Source organism: Pelobates fuscus, chromosome 1 (genome assembly GCF_036172605.1).
Source record: "Pelobates fuscus isolate aPelFus1 chromosome 1, aPelFus1.pri, whole genome shotgun sequence".
Taxonomy (NCBI): domain Eukaryota; kingdom Metazoa; phylum Chordata; class Amphibia; order Anura; family Pelobatidae; genus Pelobates; species Pelobates fuscus.
The window spans coordinates 486,634,645-486,655,998 of NC_086317.1; the positions used below are offsets into that span (position 1 = coordinate 486,634,645).

Genomic DNA, 21,354 nt, shown 5'->3' on the forward strand with positions numbered 1-21,354 from the left:
CTGTGGATTGCGTTGGGATTTCAGTGAAATTCCAATCCAGTCACGATCAGTATTTTTATTTTATTTTTTAAGATTTTGTCTTTATGAAATACTGAAAGTGACAGAGCCACTTTAAAGACTTAAACAGTCAAATTAGAAGGAAGTTGTGGCATTTAATACACTGGAATGGCCCTGTAACTTTTACTATAGAATTCAGAACTGCTCTTTAAAAGGATCACCATTGGGTTTAGTACTCCCTACCATTGGCTTTAAACACCCCCATTGCGTATACAGGGCCTCCGCTTATTGAATTTAGAGACCCTCCCATTGCGTATACAGGCTCTCCTCTCTTGGAATTTAGAGGCCCTCCCATTGAATATACAGGGCCTCCGCTTATTGAATTTAGAGACCCTCCCATTGCGTATACAGGCTCTCCTCTCTTGGAATTTAGAGGCCCTCCCATTGCATATACAGGCCCTCCGCTTATTGAATTTAGAGACCCTCCAATTGAATATACAGGCCCTCCGCTTATTAAATAGCGTATACCGGCTTTCCTCATTGAATTTAGAGACATAGCGTATACCGGCTTTCCTCATTGAATTTAGAGACATAGCGTATACCGGCTTTCCTCATTGAATTTAGAGACATTGCGTATACCAGCTCTCCTCATTGAATTTAGAGACATTGCGTATACCGGCTTTCCTCATTGAATTTAGAGACATAGCGTATACCGGCTTTCCTCATTGAATTTAGAGACATTGCGTATACCGGCTTTCCTCATTGAATTTAGAGACATTGCGTATACCGTCTCTCCTCATTGAATTTAGAGACATTGCGTATACCGGCTCTCCTCATTGAATTTAGAGACATTGCGTATACCGGCTCTCCTCATTGAATTTAGAGACATAGCGTATACCGTCTCTCCTCATTGAATTTAGAGACATAGCGTATACCGGCTTTCCTCATTGAATTTAGAGACATTGCGTATACCGGCTTTCCTCATTGAATTTAGAGACATTGCGTATACCGTCTCTCCTCATTGAATTTAGAGACATAGCGTATACCGGCTCTCCTCATTGAATTTAGAGACATTGCGTATACCGGCTTTCCTCACTGAATTTAGAGACATTGCGTGTACCGGCTCTCCTCATTGAATTTAGAGACGTAGCGTATACCGGCTCTCCTCATTGAATTTAGAGACATAGCGTATACCGGCTTTCCTCACTGAATTTAGAGACATTGCGTATACCGGCTCTCCTCATTGAATTTAGAGACGTAGCGTATACCGGCTCTCCTCATTGAATTTAGAGACATTGCGTATACCGGCTTTCCTCACTGAATTTAGAGACATTGCGTATACCGTCTCTCCTCATTGAATTTAGAGACATAGCGTATACCGGCTCTCCTCATTGAATTTAGAGACATTGCGTATACCGGCTCTCCTCATTGAATTTAGAGACATAGCGTATACCGGCTCTCCTCATTGAATTTAGAGACATAGCGTATACCGGCTTTCCTCATTGAATTTAGAGACATTGCGTATACCGGCTTTCCTCACTGAATTTAGAGACATTGCGTATACCGTCTCTCCTCATTGAATTTAGAGACATAGCGTATACCGGCTCTCCTCATTGAATTTAGAGACATTGCGTATACCGGCTCTCCTCATTGAATTTAGAGACATAGCGTATACCGGCTCTCCTCATTGAATTTAGAGACATAGCGTATACCGGCTTTCCTCATTGAATTTAGAGACATTGCCTATACCGGCTTTCCTCATTGAATTTAGAGACATTGCGTATACCGGTCCCTCCACCTCTCTGTTCCTGTACGTCCAGCTGTCTGGTTCCAATTACATGTCTGTTAGTCCACCCATTGTACAGCACAACGGAATCTGATGGCGCTAAATAAATATTAAAATAATAAAAATAAATATTGATTTTCCTATTTAATCGGAAAGAAACGTGAATTCTTTCCTTTGAGTTTATTCGTAAATTTGTTGTGCTATTTTGTTCGACATACTGGATGTTTACATGAAATAAAATGTTTTGCCGGTGATATTTTATTAAATAGGAACGCTCCGGGTCTATTCACCATGCTCGAGCTGTGGCCTTGCAATGCAGTAAATTCAGCAATGCAATAAAAAGCTTGCTGGGAGCAGCATACAACCGAAAATAACATTCATACCAAGTGTTGGCCCCAAAAGCTCTGCTAAATAATCAGAAAACCCAGTTTCTGTCCTATTTTTCTTCCTTGTGAAAAGTACACTACACCTGTTAAGATACTCAACTAATCATTTTATTAATATTTAAAATTATAGGACCATGGGATGGTTTCTAAAAAATCTCTTGGGCAATATTTCCCAGATGAGCTATTCAAAAATATAAGTCTTAATATGTTTCTCAACCTGTAGAGGAAGCAGTTAAGGAACAGAACAGATCAAAGTAGAGATCTCATTAGCCCAACGAAAGGTCACACAGGAGGCAGGACAACCAGAGCACCGATAATCATCACACAAATAGACCTTCCACCCAAATCTTTGGGTTCTGAAGAATGCTGCTTTCAGGCATTTGGATTCTGAGACTAAAACCAGAAGAGGGACAGCAAGTCCCATTCATTAATCTGATCTGTGATGAATGTTTAACGGTTGCCTCTCCTTTCTTTAGAAGCACTCATAGCTGGGCGGCGCCTGACTTCCGGTACGGATGGCCGCACACTGAAAGAGCTCCGTACCACAGGGCCCTAATTCAGCTAACTTTAGCACGCACAACCGCCCGAAAACAACCGAGACTTACCCCTCTACTCCCCCAAAGCACACTCCAACCCCAGGATGGGAAGAAAAACGAGAACCGACCCGATGGTGGCGCCGATATTCCGAAACCGCGCTGACAAAGGCCGCACAGGCGCAGAGGATCGGCGGGAAACTGATTCTGAGTCCGAGACAAGCGAGGTGGAAAAAGGTACTGAAGACCTCACCCCAATCACCAAAGGGGACCTGAAGGGACTTTTAAGGGACATTAACACCAACATGGCTGCAGAATTAGCCAGACACATGGCTCCCATTAGAGAAGGCCTGGAAGACCTAACCAGACGCACTCTAGCAGTTGAAGACAAAATGGAGGACATCTCCACGACGACTAGCAGACATGACACAGCTATACAAGACCTCCAAGCACAGGTACAAGCCCTTGAGAGCGCGCAAGAGGACCTAAACAATAGGTCGCGCAGAAATAATGTCAGGATCAGGGGGCTCCCTGAATCCATCGCCCCTGACACCCTAAACACCACCCTCAGAGAAACATTCAGCGGAATGCTCCCCGAGGCCCCCCCGGCTGAACTCATCATCGACAGGGCGCACAGAGCTCTCAGAGCCCAGCCTCCATCGAACACACATTCGATGTCATTTTCCGACTCCATTATTTCCATTATTTCCACGTGAAAGAAGCACTGATGAGGGCCGCACGAGACTCCCCAGTCCACGTAGACGGACACCAGGTTCAATTATTCCAAGACCTGGCCCCCAGCACGCTTTTCAAAAGGAAGGCCCTCAGACCCCTGACTCAAGCTCTCACGAGACATAACCTCAGGTACGCATGGGGGCACCCCTTTAAGCTAATGGTCCGCAAAGGAGACAGGACCTACACTCTCCACGACGCAGCGGACGCCGAAGACTTTGCGGCCCAACTAGGCCTACCTCGCTTAGAACTGGACCCAGACAGACAACGAGAACAAAGAGAACATCCAACCACTGCCAGAAGAAACTGGCAATCCCAACAGAGGGGTCGCAGACCCTCCAGAAGAGACCAGCCCCAGCATTAATCCCGGGCTCCGTCACCTGCCTTCCACCCGGCCGCCTAGCCGACCAACCAGGAACTACCCCATTTGCAATTACCCCTCACACTCCTAAACAAACTCCACTTGCTAACCCCAAAGCGGCAAGACAACGCATCACCCCGAACAAAGACCCTGAAGACATGGACATGAGCTGAACAATCAGACTAGCACATAATACACTGGCAACTAACTCATCACCGGCACGTAAGGACTTACCCCCAACACCCCACTACCTACATCCCTCCTCTACAGACAACCACCTATGGGACACTAACCATCGACATGACCACCTGCAACTAGACCACCAGCTACCACGCCACAGCGGACAGGAGAACTAAACCCGGGGGCCGCACACCCACCAAGGCCCACGAACTTTCTCCACCAGCTCCATAAAACCGGGACATTGCCTCACTTAGCCCACCCAACACTCACGAAAATGCTCATATCTATGCACGGGAAGGAGAAAGGGAAAAGGGAAAGGGGGGATAACACATTGGACTGACATGGACCGAAGCCACAGCCTCACATTCACCACTAGGGAGGCCCCAAACCCAGGATGGGCCCTCCCAAACCAGAAATACCACCATGACAAGGACACAGAGACAGGGAACAACCCACCCCGACCCCAGGGACGCCACACATACCACGACCCAAGGACCCCCCGAGCTTAGATATCAGCTCTTCATTCCCCCTACTAAATACCCCCATAGGCCCACATCACCACCAATCAGCAGCCCACAGACCCTCTCACGAGGGACCGAACCCAACAGACATGATGAGGGGACCTGAGGCAAACTCTAAAAATCTCGCACCCCCTATTGACAGTCCGAGGATCACGGACGGGACGCCCACCCCAAGGGCTCATAGCACCGACACCTTAGTAGACGACAGCAACGACAACACAGGGGAACCTTGCTGAGGGATCCGGTCGGGCGGTGGGAGGGAGAGCGGGGAATGACTGGAATTGTCAAACTTATTGTATCGCATATAACATTAATATGTTCTTTTTCTCTTATACTCGTATATATGTTCCAGTGTATAACACGTTTTAACCTACCATTCCATGTATGACACCTTTAACGTTTGAAATGTTTTGTTCCCACGAAGGGGGAGGAAGGGGACAACCCAGATGGACAAACGACAGACCAGACGGGCAGGAGTGCCCAGAGAGGCCCCACGGAGACCTTCACTGCGGACGACACACCTACTAACTCCACCACACCACCACCGAGAATAACCCGACTGTACCTCCTACGGAACGTTAGACGACACTCCCCACCGCCTGCTGGCCTAAACTTTAAGTCCAGCAGCAACACACACACACACACTCGAACCCGGCTGGTCCGGGTTGCAGGGCCCCACGCCCCTCCGAAACCCCCAAAACCCCCCTACCCCGCCTCAACACCAACCCAATCACCCACTCCCAAAGGGACACCTCGCACACACAACCACGCAACATGCCAACCCACCTCAAATGCACTTCCATCAACGCAAAGGGCCTCAACTCACCCAAAAAACGACACGCACTACTAAGATGGGCCCAGAGACAACAAGCCGACATCCTCCTAGTCCAGGAGACCCACTTCACCACACTCAAACACTTCCCCCTCACGAACCGGACATACAAAACTAGCTTCCTAGCCAACTCTCCAACGCCCAAAACCAAAGGGGTAGCCATTATCTTAAGAGGCACATGCCCCCTAACAGATATAACCGCACACCCTGACCCCTCAGGCCAATTCCTCACAATAACAGGGAGAATAGGCACCAACCATTACTCCTTTTGCTCCATATACGCGCCTACCCAACCAGACCCAGACTTCTGGAATAAATTCTCTGCACACATAGCCACACTATCCAACACCCGCCTCATCATAGGCGGGGACTGCAATGCAGTACACTCCCCACACCTGGACAGGACACACCGCGCACAACCTCCACACCGACCTGCCAGAAATGACACACTGTTCCGGCAGTTCCTCTCCTCTCGAAACCTCATAGACATCTGGCGCGCCCAACACCCCTCCACCAAAGACTTCACCTTCTATTCTAACCCCCACAACTCATACTTGCGGATCGACCATTTTCTGATCTCCCCCAACGTCCTATCCCAGACAAAATCCACGAGCATAGGTACGATATCATGGTCAGACCATGCCGACATCAACCTAACACTGTGTATCGCAGACATCACACGCCCATGGACGTGGAAACTAAATCCCATACTATTACATGACCTCCCCATCACGGACACCATCTCCAAAGACCTATCAGACTACTTTGAACTAAACTCGAACCCAGTAGAAACATCCCCCACGACCCTATGGACGGCGCACAAAGCGGTCATCAGGGGCAGACTCATAAGCTTAGCCTCAGCCCGGAAAAAACGTAGAACACAACAGATCACAGACGCAATAGCGGAGATACACCGCCTCGAAGCCATACACAAAGGGACCAGAGACAGCAACACCCTAGATCAATTGACCGAAGCCCGAACCCTACAAAAACGCCTCACCATGGAGGACACCGCGAAAGCCCTCCAGTGGCTCAAACAAAAATACTATGAAAAAAGCAATAAAGCTGACACCATGCTGGCAAGACGCCTAAAACGCCGCATTGAGTCCAACAAAATCACAAGCATACGCGACCCAGACCGAAACATGTGCACCCAACCTGACTAGATAGGCTCCATATTCCAAACTTACTACCAACAACTCTACAACCACACGGCACCACAAGGAGACCCCACGCAGGACGTCTCAACTCTCACACAGACATTCCTGAACGCACTTAAGCTCCCAAAGCTAACCACAGAGATTAGCCAAACACTAACAGACGACGTAACAGAGGAAGAGATGACTTTGGCCCTCCGCGCATTTCAGCCCAATAAAAGCCCAGGCCCTGACGGATTCGGGGCAATATATTACAAAACCTTTAGCCACCTCCTACTCAAACACCTTTGCCCGGTATTCAATGCCATGCTACGCGGCGAGAAGCTGCCGACAGACATAGTAGCAGCAAACATTTGCCTCCTCCCAAAACCAGGCAAGACACTAGACGAACCAGGACATTACCGACCCATATCCCTCCTAAACGTAGACCTTAAAATCCTTACAAAAGTCATGACCAACCGCATAAACCCCCTACTACAAGCCCTAATCCATCCCGACCAAGTGGGCTTCATCCCCCACAGACAAGCAGCAGACAATACCAGAAGGGCCATAGACCTCATATGGTACACCACTCACAAACACACCCCCACGGCAATAATTTCCCTAGACGCCGAGAAGGCATTTTCCTATGGCCCTTCCTCTACCAGACCCTAACCCACTTTGGATTCCCCACACAATTCATCTCATTCCTAGAAGCAGCCTACGCACACTCACAGGGCTCCCTCCTCCTCCCTAGCATTGCCCCCCCCACATTCACCATCTCTGGGATGCCCACTATGACCTATACTATTTGCCCTATCACTAGAACCCTTACTTGAAGCAATACGATCTGACTCAGACATAAAAGGAATCACCATCAGAGACCAGACCTACAAGGCATCCGCCTATGCGGACGACATCCTCCTTACCCTCACAAACCCAATTACCTCCATCAGCCACCTAATGACACTGATCCACTCCTACTCTCAGAATATCCGGCTACAAACCGAACATCACAAAATCCGATCTAATGCCGATACACATATCCCCACACGAACTAGCCAACATCAAGGACCACTTCCCATTATGCATCCGCCCAACGGCCATCGACTACCTAGGCATAAAGCTCACCGCCGACATCTCCACCATATATCAAACAAACTACACACCCATACTTGAACGGGCACACGCAGACCTGCAGACATGGGCCCCACTAGGGATCTCGTGGCTAGGCCGAGTTGCCTCAATCAAAATGAACCTCCTACCAAGGTTGCTGTACATCTTCCAGACACTACCCATAGCAGTCCGAATAGCAGACATAAAATCTTTACAGAAAGCGGTTAACAATTTCATATGGAACCACCGCAGGCCCAGAGTAAGGCGTGAAACACTATACGTCCCTAAGCGATCAGGCGGCCTTGGATTACCCAACTTCATGCATTACCTATACGCTGCCCACTTATCCCAAATCCAAATGTGGCATCTCCCGCCCATGGAAAAAAGGTGGGTGGACATTGAACACTCAATCTTTGGACATGACCACCCCTCCCAATACATGTGGACCCCCAGACAACACCGACCACTGCCCCCCCCCCCCCCAACCGCACCCACCATAACACACTCACTCGACCTCTGGGACAAAGTACACCTGAAATACGATCTCTCCTCGGAACTCTCCCCAATGACCCCGATTCTCCGGAACAAACTCTTCCCCCCGGGAATCACAGCCCAACACTTCGCCCAATTCGAGAGGAGAGGAATTGCCAGACTAAGCCACCTATACACGAACAACCAGCCCATTACCTACGAGAACTTACCTGAACCCACCACACTCACAACGTTTGACTACTTCCGCTTCATTCAACTCCGCAGCCTGGCAGCAACACCCTGCATCCAACAAGCAGGCAAATCCCAGCCCACTAAGTTCGAACGAGACTGCACCACAGCCCCGACCAGAAAGGGACACATTTCTGACATATTCCTTTCAATAGCAACCCACACAACCCACATCAACCTCCCATACATCAGGGCCTGGGAGACAGACCTAGGCGCACCAGCAGACACAGGAGATTGGGCCGAAATTTGGGAAGCCACAGCATCACTAACGATATGTGTAACATTCAAAGAACAGGCCTATAAAATGCTGTTCCGCTGGTACCTCACCCCCCAGAGGCTAGCATGCATGCCCAGACTACCAACGAACCAATGTTGGAAGCAATGTGGAGAAACAGGCACTTTCCTCCATTGTTGGTGGACGTGCCCAAAACTCCAACCCCTTTGGCACTCCGTAGGAGCAATCCTCACCAGAGTCCTGAATAACCCATGCCCCCTAGACCCATGGACCATGCTCCTATCCAAACCAATGGACACATTCACGTATGGTCCACAACCACAACACCCAACCAACAAACAATACTTCGGAAAATTCAAGATCACATAGACATGGATAGGCTCACTGCCCAAATCCACGAAAACACCAAACAGTTCCACAAAACATGGGACCCTTGGCTCATGGCCGACACATCTTTACCCTGGTAAGACAACACACACCACAAATCATTATCAGCAAAACATGAACCACGACTCTCACCTAATCTAAGCACAAGCCCACCAGCACTACCTGAGACACACATCGAAGTGTACCCACCCCCCACCTACCCTCCCCACCCCCCCCCCCGGGGGGGCCGTGGGACCCTGCAAAAAGAACACTCATTCTCCACCGACAACCTGACCCCGCCTGACCGACGACCCTCCCTCCACAGTCCAGACGAGGACACCCCACCCACACACCCTGACTGACGTACCCACCAGTCGCACCCCTCCTGTAATCACAGGAACACTCACGACGCAACCACCACACCTACACTGACGCGGTACCCACCCCACGAGACAACTACTACTTATCCCGAGGACCATCCTGACAGGAAGACGGAAGGGGCCATACAAGGCCAAAACAACTCGGAAAGAAGCTAAACCAACAACGAAATTAAGACTATGTAATGTATGTACGCTGATCCGATACTTGCTGTTACAATGCTTGGACCCTCCAACCTCCCCCCCCCCCCTTTTTCATTCTATACCCCTACCCTTGAATACCAAAATCCTACAAATAAAGAATTAAAAAAAAAAAAAAGAAGCACTCATAGCTGTATACTGTGGTTGTATTTACCGGATGTCTTGTTTTGCTGAAGAAATTCCATCTGCAGTCTCTGTCCAGCTTGCTCGGCCAGATCGATGGGTTGTGGATATAAGAGGTCCCCAGAAGAACAGTTTACATCCGCACCGCAGAAAACCAATGCCTGCGTTTCTGATAAATCGTTGGTTGTCACAGCAGCACAAAGCGCCTAAAAAGAAGACCAAACAAACATTTAGGTAACTCACACAAATAATTCCTAAAAACAATATAAAGAAAATATAAAGTAAAAACCATTGGAACTTAATGTTAGCATTGCATGGTAGTAGATTCATTCTCGATTCTGTGCCTACATGCCTGTTAGAAGATGTGCTTAGCTACTAAAAACCACCACAAGCCTGATCTTTGCCTTGTAACGAAGCTCACTTTAATTAGTTTTTGACTTGTTTTAGTAGTACTAGCTATATATGAAAACAAGCACTTATTTATTCATGTTGTTCGTATTGAGAAGACCATGCCAGTAATATGGAGATTCTCCTAGGCCAGGCTTCTCCTTGTAGAAGGCCAGGTTGCATGGCAGATGTTTCTAGTCCCCATGATGGAGAATGTCCACCAAACCTACATCCTCAGTATCCCAAACACTCACGCCTGGTGACCCAGCACTTCTCAGGAACATTCTACAATGACCATTCTGTTAAACTCTACTGTTCAAAAGTCCACCTCACATACAAGACATAAAAAGCACAGTGAGATGTATAAAGTTTCCACCTGCAATTACAAAAGTGGCTGCACTGTGATTCTAAAAACAGCAATATGATGACTATGACCTCAGTATACAGTATAAGTGAACCTACCTACTTCCTCGCTAGAAAAGCTTATTATCCAATGCAGAGCTCTGGATTTACAGAGGGCTCTGTATCTATGGCGGAGGTTGGGAAGGCATTGTCTTTAACGCATTGTAAAAATAAAATAAAATAATAATTTATTACTATAGATGCTGGTCAATTTCCCAATAGTGGTCAGGTCAAGGAGACTTTGGATAGACTGTGTGTTTCTTAAACGCTAGGTTAAGGCCCCACAAGTGTTCCTCGGGTTAATTTCAGTAGCTGGAATTGGGACAATCAAGCCCCAGGTAAGAGCACGTAACAAATTCCACCAAACAATGGGAAAGACAAATGTATTAAATATATATATTATGATACAATGCAGAATAGGTCACTGGGAAGGACTTAATGAAGGTGAATGTATCTGCATATATTTCATAATACAATGGTAGAATATGTCACTGGGAAGGAAAAACTGAATGTAGCGGAGAGCTGATATTCCACAGCTAATCTCCACTTGAGATCCCAGTGAGGCTCAGGAACAAGTATTATAAATCCATAGAGTAGTAATTCAAGCAGGCAAAATAATCCAACAATATCCCAACAGCAATCCCAATGACTGGACGACACACAGCATCAGGAGCAGAACTGACGTTTATTCCCACAGCTTCCTTTTAAGACATTCTCCCATGCAAGGGAGGGATTTGTGTTAATTAAGACAGTAGCCAATACAGCAATAGTTCACTCCCACACATCTCCTCCCCTCAGAGTGACTCATAATCCCCTTAACTGTACTGTACATTTACCCCAAACCTGGATGTGCCCTAAAATAAGCAGATAGCCTAATATTTAGGGTACCGCCTGGTAGTCCTGATCTGGGTGACTAACATATCCAAAATTCACCCAGATCGGACCAGGGGTTCGGGAGTTAGGTGGAGGGTGAAGTTTGACCGACCGCACACGAGGTGGTATCCGAAAAAGGTTCCATGTGTTTTGGCCCTGCGGTCGGTCTCCGTTCGGCAGTTAAATTGCATGAAAATCCTTGCCATCCTTACCTATTAATACCTTCGCCTTGATTCCCTTGTTCGGTACTTTGTTTTAACCGAACAGGGGGCTGTCTAGTACCCACTCTGGAGGTCTCAGCGATGTTCGGTTGTTTGAGTGTCCGATTTGAGTTCCAGACACTCGACAATCAAACACCGCTGAGATTTCTGTGCGTAAGATGGCCGCCGCGTGTGGTTCGTATACCGAACAGCGGCCACCCAGGCACTTAACCCACATCAATTAACCTGCGGTTTTGAGAAGTGTGAACGCCTAACGAGGCGCACACTTCTCACTGGGGTGGTCTGGGGGTTCGGTAGTTTCATTCGTATGAAAACTACCGAACCTTCATACGAAAATACATACAGTTTTACAACACACAGAGATACAATTAAACGAATGCCGTTTTACATGAATTATACAGGACAGGCTGAATACAATCCACTACACTGAAGGTAAATGCATCTGCATATATTTTATAATACAATGGTAGAATATGTCACTGTGAAGGACCCAGTGAAGGTAAATGTATCAGAGTATATTTTATAATACCTTGGTAGAATAGGTCGCTAGCAAGGACTCAATGGAGGTGAATTTATCGGAGTGTATTTGATAATAATGTGGCAGAATAGGTCACAGGGACTGACCCAATAAAGGTGAATGGATCGGAGGATGTATTATAATACAATGGTAGTATAAGTCACTGGGATGGACCTAATGGAGGTTAATGGATCTGAATATATTATAATACCGTGAGAATAGTTCACAGGGAAGGACCCACAGAAAGTGTATGGATCTTAGAACACATTTGGAGAAGAAATCTGTCACAGGGAAGGACCCAAGGAAGACAATAGGTCAATAAGAATGTGGAGAAAATCTGCTCTTTTAGACAGAAAATGGGTTGGCTTTATGGATTATTTTCTGAATTTAAAGCTAGGATTCGATCTGATTATCTAATGTGACTAAGGATACCTATATGCACCATAACCACTACAACTCATAGTATTGTTACTATAGTGTTTTACTGCGCAATAGCCTTTCAATGCTTTCCTATGGAAAAGCTGTTTAGCGGAGATTACGATCTTGATGACCTCAGACAGGAGGTGGGCCAGCCACGACTAGATCGGCTCAGGAGGAAAAAAAAATATCTAGTGTGAGGGGTTGGGGACTTAAAACAGCCACACAGGCGAGATAGAGATAGATATAGTATTACAGCTCATTGCAATTTTACAGCTTATTGTATATGTACATCTCATTGTAATATGACCGCTCATTGTACAAACTGGGAGTGCTGTGCATTTGTTTTGACAGAGTGCAGTGCAGAGTGCATTAAATGCATCATTTCCTTGTTTTAGTAAAAGTACCGGTACTATCCTTTTAGGATAAAGTAAGGACACGGAGAGATAAATGCATTAAGCAGAAGTAATAAGATTATCAGAGTCACATAAATAGTCGGGGTTTGCTCTATGTGACCATGAACACAGACTTAATAAAGAAATATCTCTTTAATAACAATACTAGTGACTAGTTAAAGACGGACTTGGTGTTCACAGCGCGAGTTGGGAAACAATCCGCAGGTTTCGGCTACGTCTAGCCAGATGGATCTGCAATTCTATCACACCCATCGGCTACTCACGCTGGCCTCACTGAGTGTGAGCAAAGACTAACAGCGTGTCCACAAATCAAACCCAGAGACTGGACAAAATGCTGCAATCAGCGTCATTCACTCAACCAGGAATTCTGGACAAACGAAATTGCAGATTGTATGAGACAAAATGGTCGGACCTAAATAAATCGATTTTTCTAATTTGGCTGTTTTGGTCTCTTGAGCATCTCCCCAGTTCTCAGTGTAGTGAAATAAACCCCTCTGTCACGCTAAAGGTTGTTCGCTATAGTGAGGATTCACCGTGAATTTAAAATGTAAGGCCAGAGTAGCCAAACTGAAAGCATAGCTGACCTAGAGGATGTTTCTAGCTCGGCTACTTTGTCCTTAAATGTGAAATGTATACGTTGAATTCTCACTTTAGTGAATAATCCTTTTATTGATTTATAATACAATAATCAGAGAAACCTGCAAGCAGGATTTGTAGCCGGCCATAAGGAGGTATTTAGCTCGTGGCGCGGTGTTAAATTTACGAACAGATAAAAAAAAGCTTAGATTAAAAAAAAAACTCTCCCAGACTGAATCACATTTTCAATCAGAGGAGAAAGTTCCTTCTAGCAACGAACATTTATTTTAATAAGATTTACCTTGTGACGCCTCACACCGCCATGCTCCCACTATAAACATTTCCTGCTAAAATCCTCTTATTACTGACAGAATCTGAATCATTACTCATTCAGTCACGGGCACATTCCGGTTTTATATTATATAGCTGACCACTTCACTGCCAAATACGCATGTTACAGTCTATTAGCCCGTCTGGCACAGGACTGATTACCGGGTAAATCCGACATTTATCAACATGTCACCTGGACACCATTTTATATAATTATGTTCTTAACCTGCAAAGTTTAGGTAAAAAGATTCACTTTGGCAGGCTAAAGATTATTTTGTTTTAAAGGAAATCTAAAGTCCAGACCACTTCATGAGTGCAGTGGGTCTGTGTGTTTAACCCAGCAAAGTAAATCATTGCTGTTTTTTACAATGAAGGGTTAAATCCACCAATCCACTAGAGGCGCTTCCTCGTACGGAACCCAGTGAAGCCGGCTGGAGGAGCATGGCGTTTGGCCACTTATGCCTACTTCCAATGGGACGATATCGCTAGTGATGTCAGTTTGGATGGAGGGCTGTCGGAGGGGGGGGCGTTCAGATTTCTTCACCTTTTGTTTTATTAAATTGTCCCCACCTGCTAGCCATGGTTTATTTTAGAGACCCCTATCTGATGACCATGACACCCCCAATTTATTTTAGAGACCCCCATCCGATGCCCACGACACCCCTTATTATTTATTTTGAAGACCCCTATTTGATGACCATGACACCCCCAATTTATTTTAGAGACCCCCATCCGATGCCCACGACACCCCTTATTATTTATTTTGAAGACCCCTATTTGATGACCATGACACCCCCAATTTATTTTAGAGACCCCCATCCGATGCCCACGACACCCCTTATTATTTATTTTAAAAACCCCTATTTGATGACCACGAAACCCCCAATTTATTTTAAAGACCCCCATCCGATGTCCACGACACCCCTTATTAATTATTTTGAAGACCCCTATTTGATGACCATGACACCCCCAATTTATTTTAAAGACCCCCATCCGATGCCCACGACACCCCTTATTATTTATTTTAAAGACCCCTATTTGATGACCATGACACCCCCAATTTATTTTAAAGACCCCCATCCGATGCCCACGACACCCCTTATTATTTATTTTAAAGACCCCTATTTGATGACCATGAAAGCCCCAATTTATTTTTAAAGACCCCCATGCGATGCCCATGATACCCCTCATTATTTATTTTAAAGACCCCCATCCGATGCCCATGACACCCCTCATTATTTAACAGACCCCATCCCTGGGATGGCACCTTTCCAGGGTCTGCAAAGCTTTAAACATTTAGCAGATACGCCCTCACCTGCTGCATCTGGAGTTTTTAAACCTCCCTTACAGTAATATGGGGGATACACTGACCCCACAGGGTATTTATTGATTATTTTTTTTAATGTAGGGGCCATGTAAAATAATCCTCACACCACCAAGCATTTTAAAGTATTTGTTTAATTGCTGCTAGTGTGCCAGGAGGCAAACAGAACAGATGTGAATTTAAAGCAGGCCTGAATTTAAAGCAATAAAAACATGTTGACTCAGATAAAATCATAGGTTTATCTATTTTGTTTATTAGCCTTCTGTAAAGAATCAGAATTACACATCCAGAGCCCCTGCCTGGAGACCTGTATCCTGACTCCCCTTTCATTGATGGACTTCGTAAATGCCTTAATTTACAGTGTCCCCTGCTGACCCCCCACAGTCCTATCACCCCCCCCCCCCCCCCCCACACTCTCTCCTCCCCTACTGTACACAGGAGAGATACGAATGAAACCACGGAGCAACGCAGGGAGAAGTGGGCCTTGACAGAGCCAGGAGTAGGCAGGTGAAGTTTAGGTCAAGGGGGTTGTCTTAAGGATTGTGCTAGGGGGCGTGGATTAGAAGGGATGTTAAATAGCGGCCATTTTAGGGTAAGTTCATTCTAATTTGAGCCTTTCTTACCTGTAAATTGTTGCAGGTCGGCTAGGCTCTTTTCTTCTTTTTCAGGTGCAGCATGGCTTCTTTAGAAGAAATTTTGTCGGGTGTGCGGTCCGTGGTGAAGGAGAAGGGTATGGCGTGGCTGCAGGAGCAGTTGGGGGTTCCGAGCACGTCTGCTCCCCCCCATGCGGTTCCGGATCGGAGGCCGGAGAGTAGAGCCAGGCCGCCTCAACGGCTGAGTCCTGGAGCGGGTCCGGCAGCACGACGGAGGAGGAGCTCAGCGGGTAGCAGTGTGAGGCAGACCGTGTTGACTGCCGGAAAGCAAGGACGGGGAGCTAGCCGTCGGCCGGGACCGCCAGCTAGGCGCAACGCCGGGGCGGTGAGGTTGCAGGCCAGGAGGAGGCCTCCCTTGTCGAGCGCCCCCTGCCGGACGGAGGCGGGGGGGCAGGCCAGTGCTGGAGTGGACGGAGAGGACTCGGCGGACGGGTCCGGTAGCAGCCCAAGACGTCCCGGTGAGTCGCCCCCTGGGGGCAGCGCTGAGGGGCAGGGGGGATTGTGTGGTACTGGCAGTGACAGGGCAGCGGTCTCACACAACTTGGAGGGGGCCAGGTCAGCAGGGCGCAGCAGGCAGAGGCTGGAGCTAGGGGCAAGAGGGATGGCGCTGCAGATTTAAAGGAACGGAGGAGCATGACCAGGAGCATAGGAAGGAGGGGAGACGGACGCAGCAGCGGTGTAGCAGGGGTCTCTAGTGAAGCAAGGAGCGGCAGTGTGGAGCGCAGTGGAGAAAGGAGTGCAGGTGTGCAGGCAGGGATGAAGACAGGCGCAGTGGCCAACGGGCAGCGGGTGGCTGGCCGGGAGGACGGTGGCACCCAGGACAGCAGTAGGCGGGAGGCCATTAGGGGTCGCTCCCAGGATCAGCGGGATAGGAGGAGCGCCAGCAGTGGGAGCAGCGGAGGACGTCAGCGTGGAGGAGCAGATTGGAGGGACAGCGGGCGGAGATCTGAAGACAGACGGAGGATAGGGGACAGGAGCCCAGTAGGGAATCGGAACAGGGGGAGGAGGTCCGTTTCCAAGGACAGGTGGCCGAGGCGCAGGCACAGTGAGTCGGGATCGTCAGAGAGGAGCTATGCCACACGGAGGAGGAGGAGAAGCGAGCAGGAGGGACGTTACAGGCGTGGGAGTGGGGATGTCAGGTCTGCTCACAGGGATGAAGGGCGGGTGGGACTGCAGTCGGACAGATCACCCAGGCTGTATTCTCCTTGCAGGTCGATGAGTAGGAAGCCCACGGGAGCGAAGCACGAACAGGCGGGCAGGAGTCGGCGTCCACTGGTTCCTTCTGGGTCGGTTGATGCTGTGAACGAGATGGCGCCCCCGCGGCCAACAGCGGCCGGGGGCTCGAGCGGTGAGTCTCCAACTGCACCACGCTCGGGGAATTTACTGGGGTGTTTACGATCACTGTTAGAATCATGGTCGGGGGACGGGGGGTCACCGACACAGTTTGAGAAGGTGTGGGTTTCGGATGGCGGTCGGGAGGCGGGGTCGAAGGCCGCAGCGTCCGCAGCGCCGAAAGGGGGTGAGGGCACCACAAGACCGGGTCAGGGAGCGACAGGTGGGGAAGGAGATCAAGTTGATCTCTGCGGGGAAGTGACGGATGCGGCACGGCAGAATGTCCATGTGTCTTTTGCGGGGCCGCTGGGGTGCCACTTAAAGGTGGAGACTAAGGATAAGATCTGGAGAGGGGAGTTTGTGGAAATATTTTCCCTGCTTCCCCTGGAGGAGTTTTTAGATTTGAAAGAGGAGGATAAGAAGGATGCGAAAAAGGAGGAGGAGGAAAAGAGGCGGAGGTATCGGAAGATACCCAAGTCCTTTGGGAACTGGTTGAGAGCTTTTTGTATTTTGGCGAGCGTGATCGGGGAGAAATACCCTGATCGCTGTTCGCAGCTTTTTTTTTTTTTTTTTTTTTTTATTTAGACGGGATTGGGGACGCGTATCGAACCTACGGGGGTTTATCGTGGTGGAAGTATGACGAACAATTTCGTCAACGCGGCTAATCCGTCCATGCGGTGGGACCAGATGGACCTGCCTTTGTGGATGAGGCTGATGCTGGCACAGAAAAGTGCCCCCTTTCTCGGAGCAGCCGGCGCGGGCTCGGGTACCGCGTCGGCGGGACAGAAGAAGGGTTTTTGCTGGCTCTACAATGAGAGCCAGTGCAAGTGGGGTGCATCCTGCAGATTCAAACATGAGTGCTCCGGTTGCGGTTGTTCGCTAAGCAGGCGTCGCCATCGATGGTGGATAGGCACTTGTCGGCGTTGGCGTTTATGTTTAAGTTCAATGGATGGGCGGATGTCACGAAACATTTTATAGTAAGGCAGGCGGTTCGGGGATTTAGGAAGGGTAAGAAGACGAAAGATACAAGACGGCCAGTCTCGTTTGCAGTGTTGCAAGGGTTGTTGGGCGTACTGCCTGAGATTTGTTTTTCCGGGTTCGAGGTGACGTTGTTTACGGTGGCCTTTTCGTGGGCCTTTTTTTGGGGGGGCGTTTCGGATTGGTGAGTTGCTTAGTGCCAACAAGAAAGGGGTTGGCGGGCTTAGGTTGGAGGATGTGACGGTTGGTGGGGACAGGGTGATGATCCGACTGGTTCGATCGAAGACGGACGTCTTCGGGAAAGGTTTCACGGTGACGTTATTTGAATTGCCGGGGTCAGGGTTGTGTCCGGTGGCAAGCGGGAATGGGTTTTTGGTACTCCGCCCAGTAAGGAGCGGATGTTTCTTCATACATGCCGACGGTACGGCGCTGTCGCGGTTCCAATTTGTGCGGGTTTTTCGTTTGGGCTTACAGAGGTTGGGTCTGGAGCCCATGCAGTTTGGTACACATTCATTCCGCATTGGTGCGGCGACCGAAGCGGCTCGCTTGGGCTTAGGGGATGAGCGGATAAAACGGATCGGGAGGTGGGAATCCCTTCGATTTCGCTCTTATGTACGGCCGGATAGGTTGGTATGAGGTGGGGGTTGAAAGTGGATGTGTTTTGGGGGGTGTATGTGCTGCTTCATCACTGTTATGTTTTCTTTTAGGTTGGACGGTGTGGATAATTGGCCATTCGTATATTCACTGGGCAAGGAGGAGGGCCGCAGTTAGAAGAGACGGAGCACAGCTGGGCTTTCCTGTGGACCGGGTGGCATTATTCTGGTTTGGTTATCGGGGGTCTGATTGGCAGCAAATTAGTACGGCACTGTTTCGTAAGGTAGCAGAAGGGGCCTTACCGGATGTGGTGGTAGTTCACGGGGGTGGGAACGATTTAGGCTTGGTTCCCCAGCGTGAACTAGTTAAACGTATGAAGCAGGATGTGGATAAACTAAGGGGGCTTATCCCTGGCGTGAAGGTGGTATGGTCGGAAATGGTACCTCGTTTATGCTGGATATACGCCAGGGATGTAAAGGCAGTTTCTCGATGCCGGGGTAAGGTGAACAAGACCATGTTAGTGTTCATTCGTAGGCTAGGAGGAGTGGTGGTGCGGCATCGGGAATTGGAGGAACGGTTACCTGGTTATTTTCGGGCAGATGGAGTGCACTTGTCAGATGTAGGCTATGACCTTTTTAATCTAGGTTTGCAAGACGGGATAGCACAAGCCCTGTTTCTGTGTGGTGGGGGTCGCACATGTCCTCAAGGGGTCAAGGCAAGTGCTGTGGCGGAAAAGGTCTTGGTTAAACTGGAAGTTTGGTGGGTTAAGAAATTGGTAGGCCAAGGTCTAGGCGAAAGTAGGCCGGAAGTTAAAAGTATGGAGGTAGGTTCGAGCCCATCGGTGGCTACGAACCAAGGGGTGTAGGGGTGTCTGGGTACACCCCTGCAGTTAGATAAATGGAGGTGGGGCCTCTTGGTAGGCCGTTGAGTTACGTGTAAATATTATTGGTTATGTTAATGTTTATTTTGGTAGGGTCATTGTCAGGGGTATGATACAGGAGAGAGCGTAACGAAAGGAGTACTGTTGACAATGACCCTAAATTGTTAAATTATATATTGATATTAATTAATAAAGCTGTGGACGTTATACTCCAACAGAAAATTTGGTGTCTGTGTGTTATTAAGGTTATGGTTGGCACATGCCGAATAACGACTGTGCAATAATGTCATGGCAAAACATGCAGAATGCAGGTGTTACAGTAAATCAAACCTGGATTAAAACGAGTTATAAGAGAATACCACATGACATCACCGCTTTCAAAACGGGAGTAGAACTGCAGTGTTTTAAATTGTCTTAGTGTGTCAGCATATGCCACAGCGCAGAACAATGAAAATAAAAACACACTCACGTTACCAAATTAGTCATGGTGGTGAAATAACAAATTAAATACTGAGATATATAGTATCACTGTATAATTCCTAATCTAATAACACAAATTATCTATATAAATACTGACATATAGTATCACTGTATAATCCCAATCTAATAACACACATTATCTATATAAATACTGACATATAGTATCACTGTATAATCCCAATCTAATAACACACATTATCTATATAAATACTGAGATATATAGTATCACTGTATAATCCCAATCTAATAATACACATTATCTGTAAAAATACTGAGATATATAGTATCACTGTATAATCCCAATCTAATAACACACATTATCTATATAAATACTGAGATATATAGTATCACTGTATAATCCCAATCTAATAACACACATTATCTATATAAATACTGAGATATATAGTATCACTGTATAATCCCAATCTAATAACACACATTATCTGTATAAATACGGAGATATATAGTATCACTGTATAATCCCAATCTAATAACACACATTATCTATATAAATACTGAGATATATAGTATCACTGTATAATCCCAATCTAATAACACACATTATCTATATAAATACTGACATATAGTATCACTGTATAATCCCAATCTAATAACACACATTATCTATATAAATACTGAGATACCGTATATACTCGTGTATAAGTCGATCTCATGTATAAGTCGAGTGCAGTTTTGTGACCAACAATTGTGAAATATGCTATACCTCGTGGATAAGTCGAGGGTAAAACTTGGGGCTATGAAATTCTGTGATTTTTATAATTATATACACACACACTCATACAAACACACACTCTGCATTATATACACACACACTCATACAAACACACACACACTCTGCATTATATACACACACACTCATACAAACACACACTCTGCATTATATAAACACACTCTGTCTGTTTGTGTGAATGCAGAGTGTGTGTTTGTATGAGTGTGTGTGTATATAATGCAGAGTGTGTGTGTGTGTGTAGTGTGTGGGGGGAGGGCATTTTTATTATTTTACATTTTTTTATTTAAATATTCTAATTTTTTATTTTAATATTAGAATTATTTTTTATTTTAATATTTTTTTATTACATTTACCGTATTTTATTTTATTATTATTTTTTTTTTGTCCCTGGTGGTCCAGTGGTGTGTACTGTGCAGGAGGGGTCTGGCAGGAAGCGTTTACTTATCTTTCCTGCAGCTCCTGTCAGCTCCCTTCTCCTGCATTCCGGTCAGCTCCCCTGTAAGTCTCGCGGTCTGTGTGCCGCGCGGAGCGTTGCCACGGTAACCCGTGGCAATGCTCTGACGCCGCGGCTCTTGCAAGATTTACAGGGGAGCTGACCAGAACGCAGGAGAAGGGAGCTGA

The 21,354-nt window shown here is 47.3% G+C and overlaps 1 protein-coding gene across 8 annotated transcripts in view; it reads right to left on the reverse strand.

The window, feature by feature from the left end:
• Window positions 1-21,354, reverse strand: part of ARAP1 (ArfGAP with RhoGAP domain, ankyrin repeat and PH domain 1) — a 304,736-nt gene that overhangs the window by 79,664 nt on the left and 203,718 nt on the right. For all 8 annotated transcript variants that reach the window (XM_063432734.1, XM_063432703.1, XM_063432716.1 and 5 more), the window contains one exon: window positions 9,634-9,808. In XM_063432734.1, coding sequence (XP_063288804.1) covers window positions 9,634-9,808 — 175 coding nt within the window. The remainder of the gene's footprint in view (window positions 1-9,633; window positions 9,809-21,354) is intronic.